Source organism: Callospermophilus lateralis, chromosome 9, assembly GCF_048772815.1.
Source record: "Callospermophilus lateralis isolate mCalLat2 chromosome 9, mCalLat2.hap1, whole genome shotgun sequence".
Lineage (NCBI taxonomy): Eukaryota > Metazoa > Chordata > Mammalia > Rodentia > Sciuridae > Callospermophilus > Callospermophilus lateralis.
Window position 1 is genome coordinate 52,014,095 of NC_135313.1, and position 21,070 is coordinate 52,035,164.

Below are 21,070 nucleotides of genomic sequence, written 5' to 3' on the forward strand. Positions count from 1 at the left end.
TAGCAGTCTTACACTTAAATTTGCCATTATTGAAAATAAAACTGAGTTTTCTTTATCCAGTTTATCATATATACCATAGGTCAGTTTGTTGTCTTTTTTTCATGTCACACTCTCACTTGGAAGCTTTTCATGATTCCTCTTCATCTCCAATATAAAAAACTTAAAATCTTGGTTGTCTTTAAGGTTTCATAATCTGACTCAAACTCGTCTTTCAAACTATTATCATGCATGATTCTTTATTGTTTATTGGTCTTCCCATTCTAGCTTCAATATTCATGCTCAGTTATTCAGTTGTTATTCTCTCTTCTACCAGTTGCAGATGTCATTCTCCTTTCTGTCCTCCTTCCCCACATATTCCCAGTCTAAATACTGTGATGCCTTTGAAGCCCTAATATAAGTTACATTTTCTTTGTGAAGCATACTTCACCATCCTAAACCACTTTTATATATAGAAAATATAATATATATATATATTATATATATAAATTTTTTTTAACAGAAGCAGGGATCGAGAAAAACGCAGAGAGAGAGAAAGAGATATGGATCGGAAAAGGTCCCGAAAATCCCCATCTCCTGGGAGAAGAAGCCCAGAACCATCAGTAATCCAGAGTTCTTCCCAGGATGAACCTACTGCAAAGAAGAAGAAGGATGAATTGGACCCTCTTCTTACTCGCACTGGTGGAGCATATATTCCTCCTGCGAAGCTCAGAATGATGCAAGAACAGATTACAGATAAGAACAGGTATGTTGAGGTACTAGGTCTGCCCAGGCAGAGATATGTCAAAAAATCAACCATGATCTAGTCAACCTTGGTTACTGAGACTTTGCATTGGTCCACAACAATAGAGATCTCAAATTAGAGACCTTTTTACTTCTTTATTCCACACTCTGAACAAGAACATTATGTATAATTTACCTGGATATTAATTCATAACTTTATTATTTTTTAATGAATTAATTTAAAATTTTGAGAAAAAGTTATTCATCTTTTATTTTAATATTTTTTAAAACTGTGGTTGTGTACATTTTTTTATATATAATCAAGAATACCACTGGTATTTTGATCTAAAATGAATCTTTTGAGTTGTATTAAACTAGGAGTCAGCAAACCTATAAAACGCCACAGGACAAATATTTTAGGTTGTGAGTCATTCTGTCTGTATTGTAGCTATTTAACATCATTATAATTTGAAAACTGTCTTAGGTAATATGTAAACAAATGAGTGTAGACATGTTCCAATAAAACTTTATTTACAAAAAGAAGTGGACAGCTTTTAGCTTAGGGGTATAGTTTGCCAATCCCTCTATAAATCTATGAAGATGACAGTTTTCTCCTTTTCTTGCTTTTATTTAGACTATAATAGACTATTTTTCTGCTACTCAAAGGTAAACAAACAAAATTCATATATGAACATTTATACAGAAATACCCCCTCCGTTTTCACAGTAATTGAAATGGTGAAAAGTGTTTTAGGAAAGTACAGCTAAGTTTTCAAGACTTTTTCTCCAGTGGAATGAGATGGTAATTGGAAAAGTATGGTCCCGGAATGAAGTCATAACTCAGTTGCCAGGAAGTTAGTAAAAAGATTAGGTTAAAAGGTAGCCACACTTGTAAGAAAAACAGATTCAAGGTGAACCAACAAGGAATGTCCCTATACCTTTTCATGTGTGTCTTAATGACAACTTGCAAAATACTTGAGAGGCTTAGATAAATAAAATATAAAGTATTTCAATTAGCTTGAAATAGAAATGTCACATAAAATAAACCCATGAAGATTGTGAAATAAATTAAAACCTTAAGAACTAGAAAGGAGTATTAAATGACATTAAATTCAAACCAACAAATTCCTCTTTGTGTGCCATATTCCAGGTGTGGTTGTCGTATTTGGACTATTAAGGAGGAATTTGGGGATGGCTTATTAATGGGAGCTTAATGATTATCTAGACATTCTCTTGCAGAAGGCAGAAGGGGTAGTATTAATGAAAAGTATTCATTTTCTCCAATTCACTCCAATGCATTTTATCCTCATTGTGAAAGACTAGAAACATCATTGTCATCTAAGTCCTGCTTCCCTTTAAGTACAGTACAAAGGGGAGAATCAGCAGTATATGCAACTTTAAGAAGATTCCTGGAAAGTACTTTTACAGTTGAAGTCTATTCAGAGCTGAAAAAGGGACAATGAGAATTAGATATCTGAAGAGAAGTCTGAAGTCTTAGTCTTTTGTTTCAGTAGATAATTGGGTGAATTGCAGGCTTCCTACTTAGGAAATATAATAATACTTGATATAATTTTTTGATCGATTTAATGGGAGAGGTTGTAATTAGATACCAGGAGTATCTTATTGATTCGGCTAGTTGTTGAGCCACAGGTCTCATTTCTCTAGAAATAGGGCATACAAAAGGGTTGGAGTTGTGGGACAGGGAAGTATTCCACCTGGGAAGCAGGCAGTAGAGGGTAGATGTAGAGAACTTAGAAACAAAAATTAGATGAACTGCAAGTCAGTCTGTCTTCTAGCCTCACCATCTACTGATAATTTAAACAGTCACTGATTAAATATTCTTGCTCATCAGGCACCATTTTTGACCCTCTTTGGTATACTACTTCAAGCAGATTTTTCATATAGAATTTCAAAAGGTCAATGGATAGGCAATCAATCCATGAATGTGAATGGAAAAAAGTTGTATTTGTTATTACTAATCTCACTAAAATTTAATGTTTCTTTCTGTTAGGAATATAGGCCACAGACTATAACCTTAACAGTCTGTTGCAGATATCTTTAATATGGTTTTTGGCTATGACAAAAGTTGTTACTTGGCCTACTGTCACTTCATTATTGAATATGTTAAGGAGCTCATAGATTACTATATCAAACTTAAATTTTCTATGTTTTAAAGACTATATTTCAATATTCTTTGTAATTCTGTATTTCTAGAAGCCTCTGTCTTCATCAGACTTCCAGAGAACAGTCTAAAAAGAAAAAGGTTAAGACTTCTGCAGCTGGAATCAAATTCCAGATAATAGTTATAAAATCTGTAGAATTTTAAAAAAGTTAAGACATTATAAATTTTAGTTTAACCCAATGAAACCTTTGGGGCTAAATAATTGAAAGTCTGTAGCCATCTATCATTTAGCTGGTGTATATAGCTGTAGGACTACTGCTTCAGCAGATGTAGTCTTTAAAATCCTTAGAACAATGTTCCATGTGACTTTCCCTTTTTCTGTAATTATTACCATTTCTTTAAAAAATTAAAACATTTAATTTTGTTGTCTCTCTGATACTTTTATGGGTAGAGTCATAATAAAATTTCCTTTCTGTGGCCTGTATTTGGGTTATTTTCATTGTGGTTTCAAATTTTTTAAATTGCATTTATTTTAAAAGGTTTCCACAAAAGACAAGTTTAAGTGAAGCAATATAATACAAAATAAGCAGGCATTGAATTTCACTAAAAAATTGTTTTTTTAGTGAACATGGACAGAAGAACAAAATATCCTTACTTATTTTTACATAATCTTACCATATACTGAAGGGAAATGGTTTGTACTTTGGTATTATATGTACAGTAAATCAAATATGATTTAATATAATCTGTTTAATCCTATGAATATATTTTACTATACTTAAAACTCATTTTGTGAAAACAGTGTTAATAAAAAACTACTTAAGAGCCTGTTGTTATTGTAATTGTTGACAAAGTTTTAATTTTTATTGAAATTCTTTTTAGCTTAGCATACCAAAGGATGAGCTGGGAGGCCCTAAAGAAGTCAATCAATGGTCTTATCAATAAAGTCAACATTTCTAATATAAGTATTATTATTCAAGAGCTTCTTCAGGAAAATATAGTTAGAGGAAGGTAAGTTAATTATTTTATTTGTAGTATTTCATAGTAATTTTTTCAAAGGAACATAATATCTGTTATGTCCCATAATTATTGGTGTATTATGCTGATTCATTTTAATAGTAGTTGAAAATATTTAATTAAAATATAGTTCTTGGGGCTGGGGATGTGGCTCAAGTGGTAGCGCGCTCGCCTGGCATGCGTGCGGCCCAGGTTCGATCCTCAGCACCACATACAAACAAAGATGTTATGTCCACCAAAAACTAAAAAATAAATATTAAAAAAATTAAAAAAAAAAAATATAGTTCTTACTGAGCACAGTAGTTCATACCTTTAATCCCAGAGGCTCAAGAAGCTGAGGGTGGAGGATTGCAAGTTCAAGGCCAGCCTCAGCAATTTAGTGAGATCCTGCCTCAAAATTAAAAAAAATAAAAAGGGCTGGTGGTTCAGTGGTTAAGCACCCCTGGGTTCAATCTCAGTACCAAAAAAAAAAAAAAAAAGTACAGCTCTTATAAAAATATAAGCTACTAAAAAATTACTTATACCCCACTGTTAACGGTCTTATGGAATTTTTTCTTTTTTGAGAAACTTTTGTATTACATGATTTCTGCACAAATATTTGTTTACTGAATGTCTTCAATAATTTAAACTCGTGAGAATAATGAATATTACAACATACTACCTCAAGCCAGTTTAATTTCTTTTTTTTTTTTTTTTAGTCAACAGGTAGAAATTGTATTTGTCATAAATGACAATGTTTTAATGTATATATTGTGAAATGGCTACATCAGCGTATTTAACATATGCATTAGTTACTTTTTTTTTTTCTTTCATAGGGCTAGGGATTGAACCGAGGGTCTTGTGCAGGAGAGGCAAGCATTCTACCAGCTGAGCTACATACCCAGCCCACCTTAGTTACCTTTTTTTGTAGTGAGAACATGTAAAATCTACTCTAAGTAATTTGCAATTATATATTATTATTAACTATAGTCACTTTAATATATAGTAATTTTCTTGAACATATTCCTTCTGTCTGACCAAAATTTTGTATATGTTCATCTCCTTGATCTTCCTACCTTCAATCTCTGGAAACCACCATTTTATTCTATTTATATGAGTGCCACTTTTTTAGATTCCACATATAAGTGAGTTCACATCATATTTGTCCTTCTGTGCCTGACTTCTATCTCTTTTCATTAATGTCCTCTTGATTCATTCATGTTGTCAAAATGATAGGATTGCCTTCTTTCTTAAGACTGAGTAGTATTTCATTATGTGTGAGTGTGTATGTGTACGAATGTACACACATGTATGTGTATATATGTATACACACCCATCTTTTCCTGTCTATTCATCATAGACATCTTGGCTATTGTAAATAATGCTACCATGAATGTGGGAATGCAGATATATCTTTGACATAATGTTTACGGATTCTTTGTAGTGGGGAATGCCGAATCATATGGTAGTTCCATTTTTCATTTTTTGGGAGAACGTCCATACTTTTTTCTGGCTAGACTATTTTACATTCCCAATAACAATTTACAAGAGTTCCCTCTTCTGTAAGCTTTGGCAACACTTATATTCATTTCCCTGATAATTGGTGATGTTAAACGTTTCATTTATCTTTTGGCTATTTGTATGTTTTCTCTTGAGAGTGTCTATTCAGGTCCTTTGTCCATTTTTAAAATCGAGTTCTGTGCTTTTTTATGATTGATTTGAGTTCCTTATTTATTTTGGATATTAGCCCCTGATGAGTTGATGGTTTACAGATATTTCCCCCCATCCTCTAGGTTGTCTCTTGTATTTATTGATTATTTTCTTTGCTATGCAGAAGCTTTTTTAGATTGATGCAGTTTTATTGATCTATTTTTGGTTTTGTTACCTGTGCTTTGGGGGTCTTATTAAGAAAAATCATCACCCAGAGCAGTGCCATGGAGCTTTCCCTCAGGAGTATTTTTGGTCTTATATAAGTCTTTAAGCCACTTTGAGTTGATTTTTCTTAAATATGTTATAAGATTTGGGTCTGTTTTTATACTTCTGCATTTAAATATCTAGTTTTCTGGCTCCATCTACTAAAGAGACTATCTTTTCCCTATTATGCATTTTACCACCTTTTGTCAAAAATTCTTTGACTGTAAATGTGTATTGTTCTGAGCTCACTGTTCTGTTCTCTGTTGGTCTCTGTTCTGTTTATTTCAGTACCATGCTATTTTGATTTCTATAGCTTTGTAGTAAATTCTATTATTGGGTAGTGATGCTCTTTGTTGTTTTGCTAAAGATTTCTTTGGGTACTTGAGGTCTATTGTGGTTCCATATGAATGATTAGGTTTGTATTTTCTATTTCTGTGGGAAAAAAAGTAAGTCATTGAGAGGAGACTGGGGATATAACTCAGTTGGTAGAGTGCTTGCTTCGCATACACAAGGCCCTGAGTTCAATCCCCAGCACCCCACACACCCACAAAAAAAAGTCATTGGAATTTTGATAGGAATTGCATTAAATTTATAAGTTGCTTTGGAAAGTGGAAGCACTTTATACCATTGATTCTTTCAATCCATGAACATGGACTATCTTTCCATTTATTTATATCTTCAGTTTCTTTTGATAGTGATATATAGGTTCAGTAAAGATCTTTCACTTCCTTGGTTAAATTTATTCCTAACTTGTGTGTGGGTTTGTTTTTTTGTTTTTTTTTTTTTTTCCTTTTTTTGTTAGTTGTTAAAATTAGGATTATTTTCTTAAAATTCTTTAGGGTAATTCATTGTTAACATATAGAAATGCTAAGTTTTGTGTGTTGGTTTTGTATCCTTCAACTTTATACTAAGTTTATTCTAACAGATTTTGGTGGAGCTCTTCCCATCTTAGAAAATAAGTAGACTTAAAGAATTTTCATGGATTGCTTAAGGTCTTTCTAGATTGTAAGCTGGGTTCTTTTATTTTCTGTCTTAATGATTCAGTTCTGATATATAAACCTGCTAACAAGTAAGACATTTTTTCCCCTAGCCTTTGGCAGTCCCATAATTATTTGTCTTTATAGTACCAAAAATAACTTCAGTTAGCCCACTTTGCATCTTTTCTGTTCCTCCTCAGATGCACATAATACCATGACAATTTCAGGGAGTTTCATTTCAATGAGTTTTTATTGTACTGTCATTGTTTTCAAATTAATCTTGCAGTGCTTTTATTGTGTCTTTTTCTTTGATAGCAGTATTCCAAATCTTCATTTTTACTCCAATAAATTAGACTTAAAATTGTAAACAACTCAAATTTGTTTTTAATCACAATATTACTTTGCATAAATATGGACCCGTATTGGAAACTTTATATACATCAACTTTGTACTTTTTACATAGGTCATTTTTTTAATCATGTTTTTAAAAATGTTAAATTATTTTTTTTGAACTTTAAAAATTCTCAAGTTGATGATTTTTTATATGTAACAAATTCAGGAAAAGAAGAATTACATTTAGAAAGGAGTTTTGAGAGAAGTTGCAGTAAAATCTCTCTGTTTTACAAAAGTACAAATTCAAGTTCTGTTTTTTCAAAGGCATTTATATTTATTAATAAGACATACTCATTTTCTAGATAAAGTGGTGAGAAAGTAGTCTTGATTGAGGTTTTAGGATTATTTACAAAGGAATAATATTTCTTAAGTATTTGTTTCCCAATTAATTGATTTTTTTCATTACTCATTTTTATTATTTTTTAAACAGAGGACTCCTGTCCAGATCTGTTTTGCAAGCCCAGAGTGCTTCTCCAATCTTCACCCATGTTTATGCCGCATTGGTGGCAATAATCAACTCAAAATTTCCACAAATTGGAGAATTAATCCTCAAGAGGTTAATTCTTAATTTTCGAAAAGGCTATAGAAGAAATGATAAGGTATGTATGGATGGCTTGTAAATAGACTGTCACATAGAGAGTCTAATAAACCAGGATCAAAAATAAACAATGGTGATTGTAGGAGTGCTTTTTAAAGACCATATTTCATGAGAACTTTTTTGGTTCTATTAAATGTTTCTGACCACTAATTATGAGTCACAAAAACGATGGCTATAATTCCTGACTTGTAACTTGCCAGTAATGGCAGTGTTTCACATATATTACTTTCACATAAAAATTAACCTTGTGTGTTAAATATCTTAAGAGTGTCTTCACAGACTACAGATTTTATAGATAAATGAAAATTGTTTTTTATAGATTAACTTTGTGTTTACTTTCACTTTTCAGCAACTTTGTCTGACTGCTTCAAAATTCGTGGCACATCTTATTAACCAAAATGTGGTAAGTAATTATCTTCAAAACTTGTTCTTGTTTAGTGGCATTAGACCATGGTCTTAATACCAGGTAATACATCTGATTTTGTTTTGATTGTAGTCCTTGAGATTAAATACCTTGGATGATATTTTAATTTCTAAACTGCAATAAATGCATTTAATTGAATCAATACTTTTAACTACTTTGTAGAATTGATCTCACTTAATACTATACATATATATATATATATATATATATATATATATACACATACACATACATATATATACATAACTGCTGTTATTTCAAAGAATTAATCATTTTCTAAAACAATGAAGTTGTTTGTGTCTGGTGTTCATGAAAACCTAATAAATATCTGACATTCTACACAAAACTTGATAACCTGCAGCAACTACATATATGTAACCATATATTTTTAATCAGTTTATAAAATATAGGAGATTCAATAATTTTAATGTTTTGAAATGCAAATCATTCTCTTCTCTCTCTGTACTATCCATTGGAACCTAATAAATATATTCTTAAAAATCTCTAGTCCCTGTAAATAAACAGATATTTATAAAATATGGTAGATCAAATAATTTTAATCTGTTTAAATGCAATTCATAGTATTTTTTGTTCAGTTTTATTGTTCATTTTATTTTCATCTGCTACTTGATAGCTTTAATTTAGCTTCTATTTAACCATGAAAATGGTAAAATTGTTCTTGTTCATATTCAAAGGTTTTCTTTAGATCTATATTATATTTTTACTGTGCATAAGAGGAAGAATTTTGAAGTCACGCTTTTTCCTTTTCAATTTATTTTTGTTTAAAAACTTCTATTATAATTATTGACATATTGATTGTAGAAATTAATAGGTTTCACATCATTTCTATCCCCCCTTCTTCTACCCTCTTCCATTTTCCATTCTTGTTCCCTAATAGTTCCTTTTCTACTTTCAGACTTTTTTTCTTCCAGTTTCCACATGTAAGAGAAAATATGCAATATTTGTCTTCCTATGTCTGTCTCTTTTTATTTAACATGCTGTCCTCCATTTCCATCAACATTTTCTTACAAATGACAGGATTTCATTCTTCTTAATAGCTGAATAGTATTTCATTTTGTATGTTTGTCATATTTTCTTGATTCATTCATTTGTTGATGGTTACCTATACTGATTTCCTACATTGGATATTGTGAATAGTGCCCAGTTAATTTTATTTCTCTAACATTATTTCTTACGTACCTGAAAGTCTTTCCGTTCTTTGAAATCTTTTAGATGTTAACCTAAGTGCTTGTTATATTATTGCATGAATAACTTGCTACTGAAGACCATGGAAACTTAATTTTGTATATCTGTAACTACAGAGATATGCTTCTTTTGAGTGTGTATTATACTTTGGAAATTTTTGGCCTTGCCACAAAATGTAAAATACTTAGAACATTAAATATTTTGCATCTTCCCAGCTATTCTTGTCATTGATGTAACACTGTTTGACCCTCCTTCTTCCCTTCCCCCACAAAGCAGGATGTATTTTTTGATGGTGTACACAATGTGAAAAGGATATTCTGACTTGAGACTTTGTCTCGTTCCTTCCCCATCTCAAAAAAACATGTCTTATAAATGCATATGGATGGCATTTCAAATAGTGTTTCTAGTTAAATTTTTTTTCATAGCAAACTATTCAGTAGATTTTTATACTCTCCCTGCCATTATTTACAGATATTAATTTTTGAACATGGCCCATGTAAATACTATAGTTTATTGGGTACCAGAAATCATTAATTTAATTTTGTGGTAAAATTAGTATCCATGTAACTAGGGAACTATTAACTATTTAACAATTATTTATAGAATGAATTAAAAATTAATATAAAGAGTATGATCCTAGAGAAAGGTATTATAACAAAAATCCTATTTCTTATAGTGATTATGAAAAGATTATTTCATTAAAAATTAGTACGTGTTTTTTCACTTAGAGTTTTGAGATTATCTATGGCATTTCTTGTACTTAATGTCTAAAAAGAATATTTGCTAAAGTTAACTTAGTTGTATTTGATGTTAAGATTTTGGAACAATCATCTATAAATTCCTAAAAGGTAAATAATGAAAATGATAAAAAAAATTGTATCATCATATGTTTAATACAGTTATTGTTGAAACATATCCTGGTTTTTAAAAATTATTTTTAATAGTAGGCTAATATATGTAAAAGCGTTTTTTTTTTCTCCTATATTTCTGCATTCTCTTTAAGGCGCATGAGGTTTTATGCTTAGAGATGCTCACTTTGCTCCTGGAAAGACCAACAGATGATAGTGTTGAAGTAGCCATTGGTTTTCTCAAAGAATGTGGCCTCAAATTAACACAAGTGTCACCAAGAGGTATCAATGGTAAGTGTATATTCTTGGTTTGTGTATACGTGTATTTTTTTTTTTTTTTTTTTAGAATCATACTATTTATTGCTTATTTTGCTCTTTTTTTTTTTTTCCTGTGTAACTTAAGCTATCTTTGAACGCCTTCGAAACATTCTGCATGAATCTGAAATTGATAAAAGAGTTCAGTATATGATTGAAGTGATGTTTGCTGTCCGGAAGGATGGATTCAAGGATCACCCTATTATCCTGGAAGGACTTGACTTGGTTGAAGAAGATGATCAGTTCACCCATATGCTTCCTTTGGAGGATGACTATAATCCAGAAGATGTTCTTAGTAAGTCTAGGGGTTGAGGAATGGGAAGTGAGGCACCCAAAAAATATAAATATAGAAAATAAACATTTAACTTTTAATTTCTTTTTTTTAAGATGTTTTCAAGATGGATCCTAATTTTATGGAGAATGAAGACAAGTACAAAGCTATTAAGAAGGGTATGTAAAATATTATTAAAAAATTTATTTTGGATAAGTAGGAGCAACTTAGGTAGTTATATAATTTTGGTAGAAAGGAATATTTATAGATCACTGATCTTCATCCTGTGAGATCTGTGCTCTTATGAAGCAGTTCTCTTCACTGCTTTTTCGTTGTAGTATTTGGTTAACATATTATTGCTTAGTTCTGAATCATTTATCTTATTGTCTCTTCTTACACTCTTTATAAGGTATTCAATCCTTAAGTCTCACCCCTCTTAAGAAATATTCATAAATTACCAGTGGCCTTTATTTAACCTCTTTGCCAATTATAGTCTGTGCCCCCCAGTTTGATATTCAGTTAATTGGTATGCATTATTATAACTGCTATACTTTATTTCATCTTGAGAGCAGGTTGATGTCCTGACAAAATTAGTCTGAGATTGTTACCTAATAAGTTCATAATTATTGTTATTTGTACATCATTAGTATATTGTAAGCATTAAATCTGGACAGATTTTGCGTTTTTTTTTTTTTCTTTGACATTACTGGCCACATGACTTGAAACAAGTTACTTGTTTGATGTAAGCATGAATCTTACTCATTTGTAGAACGATAAATGAAATGCTTTTGTGTGCATTGTGTGGCCCCAGAAGAAGTATTCAGACAATGAATATAGATAATATATATAAGCTATATTACTATTATTATTTTCCTAAAATTAATATCCAGGCCTACTTATATAATAGTTTTATGAGTTTATTTCCCTTCAGTTGTGAGTTTTACTTGAGAAGAACATTCTCAGGGAAGCTCTTAAGAAAGCAGAGACATGGAACTCTATCTTTGCCTGTATTCTTATGCTATAGTCCTGCTTAGAGTGGAAGGTAAAAGTATAAACAGCCTTCTATTTCTATGCAGTATCCTAAAAACCTGATACAGTAATCAGGTCTTTGCTTAGATATTAATTTCTGGAGAGCTTTTCACTGCCACTGGCCAGATTCCTTTTTTCTCTTATTAGTTTCTAAACATGGAGAACTTGATAAACCCATTTAGCCTTCATTTTTTTTAACTTCTTTTCCTGCAGTAGAGGTACCAAATGTATGTTTATTTGTTTGTTTGTTTTCTATAACTGTTTTACCTGGTATGATTTCTTTGTTTTTTAAACTTGGAAATTCTCTATTTTGTTAGGGTCTAGGCAGTTGGCCAATACCTGGAAAGGTAGTTTTTTTCATTTATTACAGCAGTTCTCAAATTCTTTGATCTCAAGATCCCTTAGCAGTCTTGAAAAATATCATTGACTCTAAAGAGCTTCTGTTTATGTGTGTTATATTTATTATTATTTATTATATTAGAAATTAAACTTGAAAACACAAAAGAATATTCTTTTCAAAATAATAGTAAAACTAGATATTTTTATTAAAATAAGTATTTTATAAAAGTAATTCAGTGAGATGAATAGAATATTTTATGTGTTTTGTCAAATTTAGTGCCTAGCCTAATAGGAATCTAAAATAGTATCAATGAATTTTCTGTTACATTATAAACCATTGGTATGGTATATCAGTAAGCTAGGTCTCTAAGCCAGAAATGATTTTGCAACTTGTTGTATTGGTCATTTGGAAAATGATACTGATTTCCTGAGTTATGAGCATCTTCTAAATGTTAACAGATTAAAATTATCAAAATCAAATTAACATTAATTAATATAATATCAAGAAATCACACTTGTTAACTTATTGCCTAGCTCAGCAGGGAAGTCCAGTTATTGAGAAGTGAACAGGCTCAGAGGGATAGATATAGGTTTTCCAGAAATAAAATATTCTCTTGAAATTCTGAATTTTATCATGGTGGCAGATATTGTTAGTTGTTTTCCTTGAAGTAACAGTGTAATTTTATTTATATTTATGAAATTGATGGCCAAATACCTAACAACTATAGTTTGTTAGCCATTTCTTTTAAGAAAAACTGGAAAAAGGAAAGTAGCAATTCATGTTGCAACTCAAGCAGTCACACTGTTTCTTATTCTTGAGATCACCATCACCTCTGTGCATCTGGATTTAACAGAAGTGTTCATATATGAACTTCATATTTTGTTGCTCAGAGAGTGATAAAGACATATCCTCAAGGACTGAGATTTAATAAAATTAATGTTTTACTTGTTCGTCAAAGACAGTTTTTAAGTGAAACAGCCTTTTTTTTTTTCCTACTACAAGTATGGCCCTAAAGAATGCATTGATTGTTAGTACAGTTTAGTGCCTTGATTTGCTCTTAGCTTATAGCAGTTTTAAACCCAGTACTTATGAATCATCTTTGGATGTATCAGCATGGTGAAAATGGAGGTAATGTCTTGGTATTATTATGAGAATTTTGACCTCATGGACCACCTGAAAGGTCTCAGCAGACCTCTAAAGATTCATAGACTATTCTTTGAAACCACTGCTTTATTCATTTAATGAAATCCAATTGCCATTGCCTATGTGATTTCAGTAAGTAAATTCTGAAGTAGAGAAATGAGAAGAGGATGATGTCAACTGTTAGAAAATTCATTTGACCTTCATTCTGTAAAATGTTCTAGAGCTGGCATAAAAAAAAAATGACCACAGCAGGAAGTGAGCACAGCTTTAGTAATTAGCACCTTAGAGTGACCCAGGTGTACTTGTGTTTTAGGTTTTACAGCATTTGGGAAAACAGCAGGAGTGCCTGTCTTCATACTATTGAATATTAAATAGTTTCTTCTTTTTAAAGTCTGCTTGAGCTGTGTTGCATAAATAACTAGACAGTTTAGTTTATTTCTTGAAGTCATATTTGTTAGAAATATTCTTAAGACTTAGATAAGAACTGAATGACCCCATCACATTTTTGTAAAGTGATTTGTTCTTCATGGTATGGAGTTCTCTGCTAACATTAAATATGTAGTTTCTGATATATATTGCTTAGTTAAATAAAAAAGAGGTAGAATTTTCCTAAAAATGAATTGGCTCCAAAATTGTATTAAAAAGCTCACTGATTTTAATAGAAATGTGAAATATTGTCTAGGTTTGTAAAATCTTGATCAGGCTACTAATAGCACTGTTAGGCAAAATATAAATTTTAGTTTTTGTCATTTGTTTACTATTAACATTGATTTTAGTCTCTCAAGTCATTTTCATTTAATATTAAATATGAGCTGTATCATAAGAAGTTACAAATGCAATAAAATGATTGTCTTACTAATTTTCTTAAAGGCCTTAAAACTTCAGTTTTAGTTTTACACATAAAAAATCTTTGATCGTAACATTCAGTTTAATAAATATACATTTTAATAAAGATCTTATTTATTAAAAGTGAGCAGGAAATTATACAATTATTTCCTTTCCCTTTTTTTCCCCAAGTACATTGTTACCTTAAAACCTTGTTTTCTATATCAAGCCTTTATTTTTTCATAAAAAACTGTCCTTTTGCTGGTGATGAGATACTTTGACTTCCATATGCTAGCTTCCATTCCTAAACTTTTCAGGGTTCCTACTCATTTGGAAACCTTCATGTATTTTTTCTTGGTTCTTTTCATCTCTTCCTTGATTTGTGGCCACTTTTTAATATAGCAGAAGAATAATTCGTGTGGCACTCTCTAGTGAAATCACTCGTAATGCTTTCTGACCATTTGGACATTGACACAGGTTTGGATCATCTTTGTTGGCCGGTAAACTGGTACAACACTATAGGTTTCCATGAACTTAGAATTATTTATTGTCTCAGAATGAGATATATGTATATTACTTGCTCATTAATTTTTTTCTTAAACTTATTTGGTCTTATAGAAATTCTTGATGAAGGAGATAGTGATTCAAACACAGACCAAGATGTTGAAAGTAGCGAAGAGGAGGAGGAAGAAGAGGAGGAAGGAGAAGAAGATGAAGAAGGTAAAGCTGTAACATATTTAAATAATAGTGTTGAATACTCTAAAATTAAATTAATTCTAATATAATACTACAAAACAATGATGCTACTGCCTCTAGTAGGTGAAGACTAGGAATACTGTTAAGTCACAAGCCTGCCCTCCACTAGAAAATATTAATACAACCTCAAATGCCAGCATTGCTAAGATTGAGAAATCATGCTCTAAAAGGAAATTCATGTTTTTAACAACATAATTTTAATTTTGCATTTTATGTCTTTGATAATATTAGAAACTAGAGAAAAGGTATATTCATGTGGAGTGCATGTGATTTATGTAACCCTGGCAAGAATGTGACAGATGTGAATGACTAGATATTTGCTATTCATTTTGGCAAAATAGAGTGGGGAGACCAAAAGCTATATTTGTACAGAAGCAGGCATGATGTTCTTCCTATTCGCCTTTGATTACATCATTTCATAGAAAAATAAGTAGGAACTTTACTATGGTTAAATCTGTTAATATTTATTAGAATTTATATGTAAACCAGACATTATTTACAGGCATTACTTATTTGAAAATATTAAAAGTATCTTTTTCTTTTAGGGAGTATAATATATTTTAGTTCTTTCTTGCAGTATAATTATTTCAATAACATATTTTACAAAAATAGATTTAATTTTTCCAGCATTCTCTTTAAATAATCTAACTATCCGTGTACTACAATATACTTTAAAAGTTTCTTTGTTTTATATGGAAAGACTGTCCAGATAACAACAAATATGCATAAGGCAAATTTTCATGTATTAAATAGCAGACAATTTTGACAAATGCACATATTTATAGTGGATCCATCCAGCCTGTCAGGATTGCAAAGCATTTTATTAAAATTAATATTTGCCTGTAAGTTATAGTTTTTCCAAATTATCAGAATATTATTTATAGTTATAAATAATAGCAGCATGAATGCAATCTTCCCTAATATCTAAATGAACAGGTGACTCAGAAATAAAAATAGTTTTCCTCGCTTGATTCTGGACTACAAGCTAACAAAATGATATGATAACAGACTTGAAGTATTATTACCTTTAATTAGGTAAATACTGATTTACACTGTAGAAAGGATTATTATTTTTATTATTAAAGTATAAGAGACTCTAAGTGGATGTATTGAAAAATATTATATCAAGATACCTTTTCATTTCTTATTTATTATTCTGATTTTGTAATTGTTATGTTTAATTTCTTTCAGGTCAGAAAGTGACTATCCATGACAAAACAGAAATTAATCTAGTCTCATTTCGTCGTACAATATATCTTGCTATTCAGTCAAGGTAAGAGGATAATTGCTCAGGTTATTCTTTTTAATTAATTTATTAAAATATTGTTGTTGGTGGTATTGGTGGTGGTGGTGGTGGTGAAAGAGATTAGGGATTGTTTAGAATCTGATAACAGAAAACTAGAGAACATTTCAGCATTCTCAGCTCCCATGTTTATGGACCCATCCAATGTCATCTCTTATAGTTAAATACATTTATAAAACAACTCTGTTAAAAACTAACACAGGATTTAATTATGTAATGGGTACTTAATGTTATTGTTTGTTTTCTCTAATTTGGTTTCTAATTCTGGTTCTAAACAGAGACGCTCTGTTTTGATGACTTTGGGATACTGATTTGCTCTGCAGATAGAAATAAATATAAATGGAAATAGGATTTGAGACTTGGGAAGGTTTTGAGGATCCTTTGAAGTCATATTAAGGAAGAACTACAATGAAGTCATAAAGACAAAAACTTATTTCCTTTGAAGACTATGAGTTTGGTTTTGAAGATAAATAAGAATATTAAATGCTAGTGCATCTGTTAGGTTGTATGTGAAATCAACCTATTGATTTAGTGGGCAATGTTTACATTTTACAGTGTAGGAGGAATGTTTTCTCAGTTTTGTTTTGTTGCTAGGTTTTGTATATTTCCATTTAGTATGATGTAATAGTAATAATGATTCATAAGTAGGAGTCATCCTGTTTTCAGTCTGTCTGAAAACTTTTTGGCTTTAGATTCATTTTCAAATATTAAACAGCAGAACATGGGTTAGAAATTATTTTGGTTTGTCCTTACGTATTTCTTTGCCTTTTACATGAAAAACTATAAAGTATCATTTTTCTATAAACTAAAGTAGAAGAAAAGAAATTTTTTGTTAAAGGTAAATAGTCTCAATAATAGTTTGACCTTTCATTTGTGTGTTCTTTTGAGGAGTTACAGGTAAACTCTTTGAATAATTATTTAAAAGAAATCTTTTGTTGTTGACCTCAAACTTTGTGATCTCTGGATCACATAAATAAATGAAAAATTAAAGCTTTGGGAAACAGGACAGCTTCTGTCTGCTTCATAGTGGTACGGATCCTAGTTGTGAGTCTCTTATATTAGTATTTATTAGTTGTGCCAGTTCCTAAATACTGAATTTAATATATGACAAAGGTTAGAAAAAAATAAAAAACACTTTAATGCATAGGTATTTAAAGAACTTGGATAGGAGAATTATCAAATTAAATAATAAAACATGATTAAAATGTTATAAAATATGGAGACAAAGAAGTGCTGTTATTGGAAAAAGTGCTGTTATTGGTCATTAAAATAGCTGAAGTGGCTTCCTTTTAAAAAAAAAAAAAAAAACAATGATACTCAGTCTTGATAACTTGTGAGATAGACATACACATTATTGATGGGTAGACTATCCAGGTCATTTGACCCTTTCTCATTATTATATTTCCCAAAGAAATGAATGTTGATAGAGAAGTATATGTGGAATTTTTCTGGGGAAAAAAAAAAAAGAAGAAGAAGAAAATCAATCTAAGATAAATAGTCTAGGGGTTGCAGTTGTGGCTCAGCTGTAGAGTGCTTATCTAGCACATGCGAGGCCCTGGTTTCGATCCTCAGCACCACATAAAAATTAATAAAAAAATAAAGGTATTGTGTCCAACAACAAATTAAAAAAAAGATAAATAGTCTAAATGTACAATTTATGCCACATTGAAAATCAGGTTAATGATGAATTATTATAAATGTGGGCGTAGTCTGATACAGTCTTAGGTGAGGAAAAGTTTAAACTATTTGGAACTGCAATATCTTAACAAAAAAAATAGACAAGCAGAGTAGAAATGATACAGCAACTTATTATCAGCAGTTATCCTGAGAGGAGTTTGCATTGTAGTTTGGATTGTTTTAATGTCTTTTTCTCCATTGTGTTTTAATTTTCTAAAAGTCTTGCGGTTATAGCTTACCAGGCTAGAAGTCAAGAATACAATATAACCATCAAGCAAGGCACATGACTTTGAGGGCATTTTATGCACACAATTTACTTTTAGAAATCGTATGATAAAACTAAGTTTTCACAACTCTGTGGTGGAGATTTCAGTTCTTAAATTTTTGTTAACTAATCTCTCTAGTACTCTTATATTCTTATTGTTATGACTCCTTAAAATTATTCCTTCTTACTTAATACAAAACATAAAACTACATAATTGTTTTCCTATTGAAATAAAGTATTCCTATTCTTGCTTTTAAATGATGTTCTAGTCTGATTTGACATTACTAAAGTTGTAAGGTCATCACAGGGAGTCCTACCATGTCCTTGCCAATTTAAAAATTTCTTAAAATGGAAAAGTCAACAAGCATTTTTAAACACAACTTGAAAAATTGTATCATATCAAGGCAGTAATTCAGTTCTGTCTTCTTTTTTCCTTACCCTCTCCTCAACCATTACTAACTTAACCTATATTAAACCTAGAAGTCATTTTATTTAGCAACCTGAGAACTAAAATATCATGCAAATTTAATTCATTTAATAAGTATAATAGTGCAACTTGAAAACAATCTTGTGTGTAAGAATCATCAAGTACGTTTTTGATAAAATAAGAACACTTTATACATATTCAGTTTTGAAACAATAAAATAAACAATATGGATGATTTTAGGAAGAAATCTTTTGACTTTAGAAATAGAAAGATAATGATATTGCCAAAGTTCACTCATAGTTTTATAGAACATTTCATAATTAATATCACCTATAACAATGCTGTTAATTCTTATAACTAATAGATATGGTATATATATTTGGCTGTGTATGATTAGCACATAAACTGTTTATTATATTACAGAAACATGGCTTGCTCTACAAGTTGTATTATTCTCTACCACAGTTTATTTCATTAAGTCTATGAGGTAGGCAGATGAATATACTATTCTCAATTTAAAGGGGAGATTTTTGGGAAGCAAGAAGAAACCTTGTTTCTATAGTTAAGGGATATTACAAATTCTCAACTAGAAAAGAATGCAATCATTTTTATTTATTTTTCAAATTTTATTTGCATTCTTTCCTAGTTAGCAAACTTTCATTACTTTTACTAAGTAAAATATGTAAGTATAATGACTTATACGGACACTTTTGTTACTAAATTTTTATTCCATGAATTTTAAGTGTGTTAACTTGAAATAATCAGTATTATTTTTAGAACTCATACAATTGTACTCCTTTTATTTGTGGCCACCTCCTACTTAACATAATTCAAGGTTCCATCCATATTACATAGTATATTATTGGTGCTACATTCTTTGTAGAATTAGAACTATGTTGGCTTTATATACATAATAAAATAATAGCAATAACAGTTTATTCAAAACTGTAGTATAGTACAGTTTATTCAAAACTGTAGTATAGTAGTATTCCCATATGACAGAGTGGTACAGTTCATTGCTGTAATCTTTTACCTATTGTTACCATTTTATTTCCAGTTTAGATTTTGAAGAATGTGCTCACAAACTGCTGAAAATGGAGTTTCCTGAAAGTCAAACAGTATGTTAACATTCTTTTTCTCTCAGTAGAATGTTCATATCGGTTATGAAAATCTTTAAGGCAATAAATAGATTTATAAATTGAAATAGTAACACAGTGCTAAATACTTATTTTTAAAATGTACATTTTCTCTAATTTTCTAATAACTCAAAGCTCAGGAGTCCTGGGGGTGTTTCATGTATGCTATTCACTCCATTGAATTAAACAGGATGTTTGAATGGAATATTGGAAAAATAGGATGATTCTCTGAAAATACCATACCTGATGTAGGATTTCTGAATGATTGCCTATAAATCAAGTTGTAACTTAAATATAGTAGGAAATTTGGTCCATCTTTTTATGAACAAATGCCTTCTTTTGTGGTAGGGATTACAAAGATCACACTTTTGCATTGCTCTAAATGGATACAGAAGAATCTATCATTTTTTTCACTCATTAATTCATTGAACAAAAATGTATTCAGCATATACTGTATGTCCAATACTCTGCAAAGTATCAGGGATTAAGTGAATCGTAAATCACTTGATGCCTTCTTTTAGCCCCAAGATACTCATTTTTTTTTTTCTCAGTATACTTCATTATTCAAAGTCTCTGAACCCTAATGCCCGGATAATAAAGATTAGATTGAATAGATTATCTTGTAATTTGTTTTAAATTGTTTTCACTTGCTCTCTGCCTGTATAGATTTCAGGTCCTTGGAACATGAACCAAGATTTTGGTGGTTTTTATTTTCATACCTTGCTTTATATAAGTGGTAGACCCAGTACAGATGCTTCAGTGAGTGTTTGGGGCTAAAAGGCTGTTAAATTTCTAGCTCTTTTGCTTTTCTTGATTATTTGAGCTAAGTCACTTTTAGATAAAAAAGTTCTTTGTCTTAATTCTTTAAGCATGATTCATTCTTAACATGACTTTTTTGAGAAAAATGAATTCCTTTGAAGTTATAAAAAATCTTCAGTTTGTTTAACAATATATAGTAAGTGTCCCTATTTATACTCTGCCTGTACTTGATATGCCATCCATAGAAGGAAATAAATATGCAAATTAGCTTTTAAAATTATAATTGACACTAAAATTACTGTATGATCTTATTACATGATTTGAGGAGTATAATTAAGTTATAAATTTTATTAATATTAATCCACACGGTAGTTATTCTAGCACCAACCTCAACATATTTTGATATTTTGAAGCATCTGAGTGCATTTATTTTCAAATGACTCTTAAGATCACTATAATATTTAATTGAAATGTTAAAATATTTAATTATTATAAGCCATAGGGAATAAACTTTTATAATTGCATTTAGCCTAGGGAAGAAAATAATTTGTTTTGCAAGTGGTACTGTTAGCAATACTATCAGCATATTTTCATGTTTTATTGTTTAAAACCTGATTAACTGCTTTA

General features: G+C 30.4%; 1 protein-coding gene across 4 annotated transcripts in view; it reads left to right on the plus strand.

The window, feature by feature from the left end:
- The window catches only part of Cwc22 (CWC22 spliceosome associated protein), a 53,185-nt gene that overhangs the window by 20,831 nt on the left and 11,284 nt on the right, over positions 1 to 21,070 (plus strand). For all 4 annotated transcript variants that reach the window (XM_076866893.2, XM_077110236.1, XM_076866895.2 and 1 more), the window contains exons 5-14: positions 500 to 742; positions 3,724 to 3,852; positions 7,552 to 7,720; positions 8,069 to 8,122; positions 10,353 to 10,488; positions 10,601 to 10,807; positions 10,900 to 10,962; positions 14,739 to 14,840; positions 16,068 to 16,149; positions 19,606 to 19,666. In XM_076866893.2, the coding sequence (XP_076723008.1) occupies positions 500 to 742; positions 3,724 to 3,852; positions 7,552 to 7,720; positions 8,069 to 8,122; positions 10,353 to 10,488; positions 10,601 to 10,807; positions 10,900 to 10,962; positions 14,739 to 14,840; positions 16,068 to 16,149; positions 19,606 to 19,666 (1,246 nt within the window). The remainder of the gene's footprint in view (positions 1 to 499; positions 743 to 3,723; positions 3,853 to 7,551; positions 7,721 to 8,068; positions 8,123 to 10,352; positions 10,489 to 10,600; positions 10,808 to 10,899; positions 10,963 to 14,738; positions 14,841 to 16,067; positions 16,150 to 19,605; positions 19,667 to 21,070) is intronic.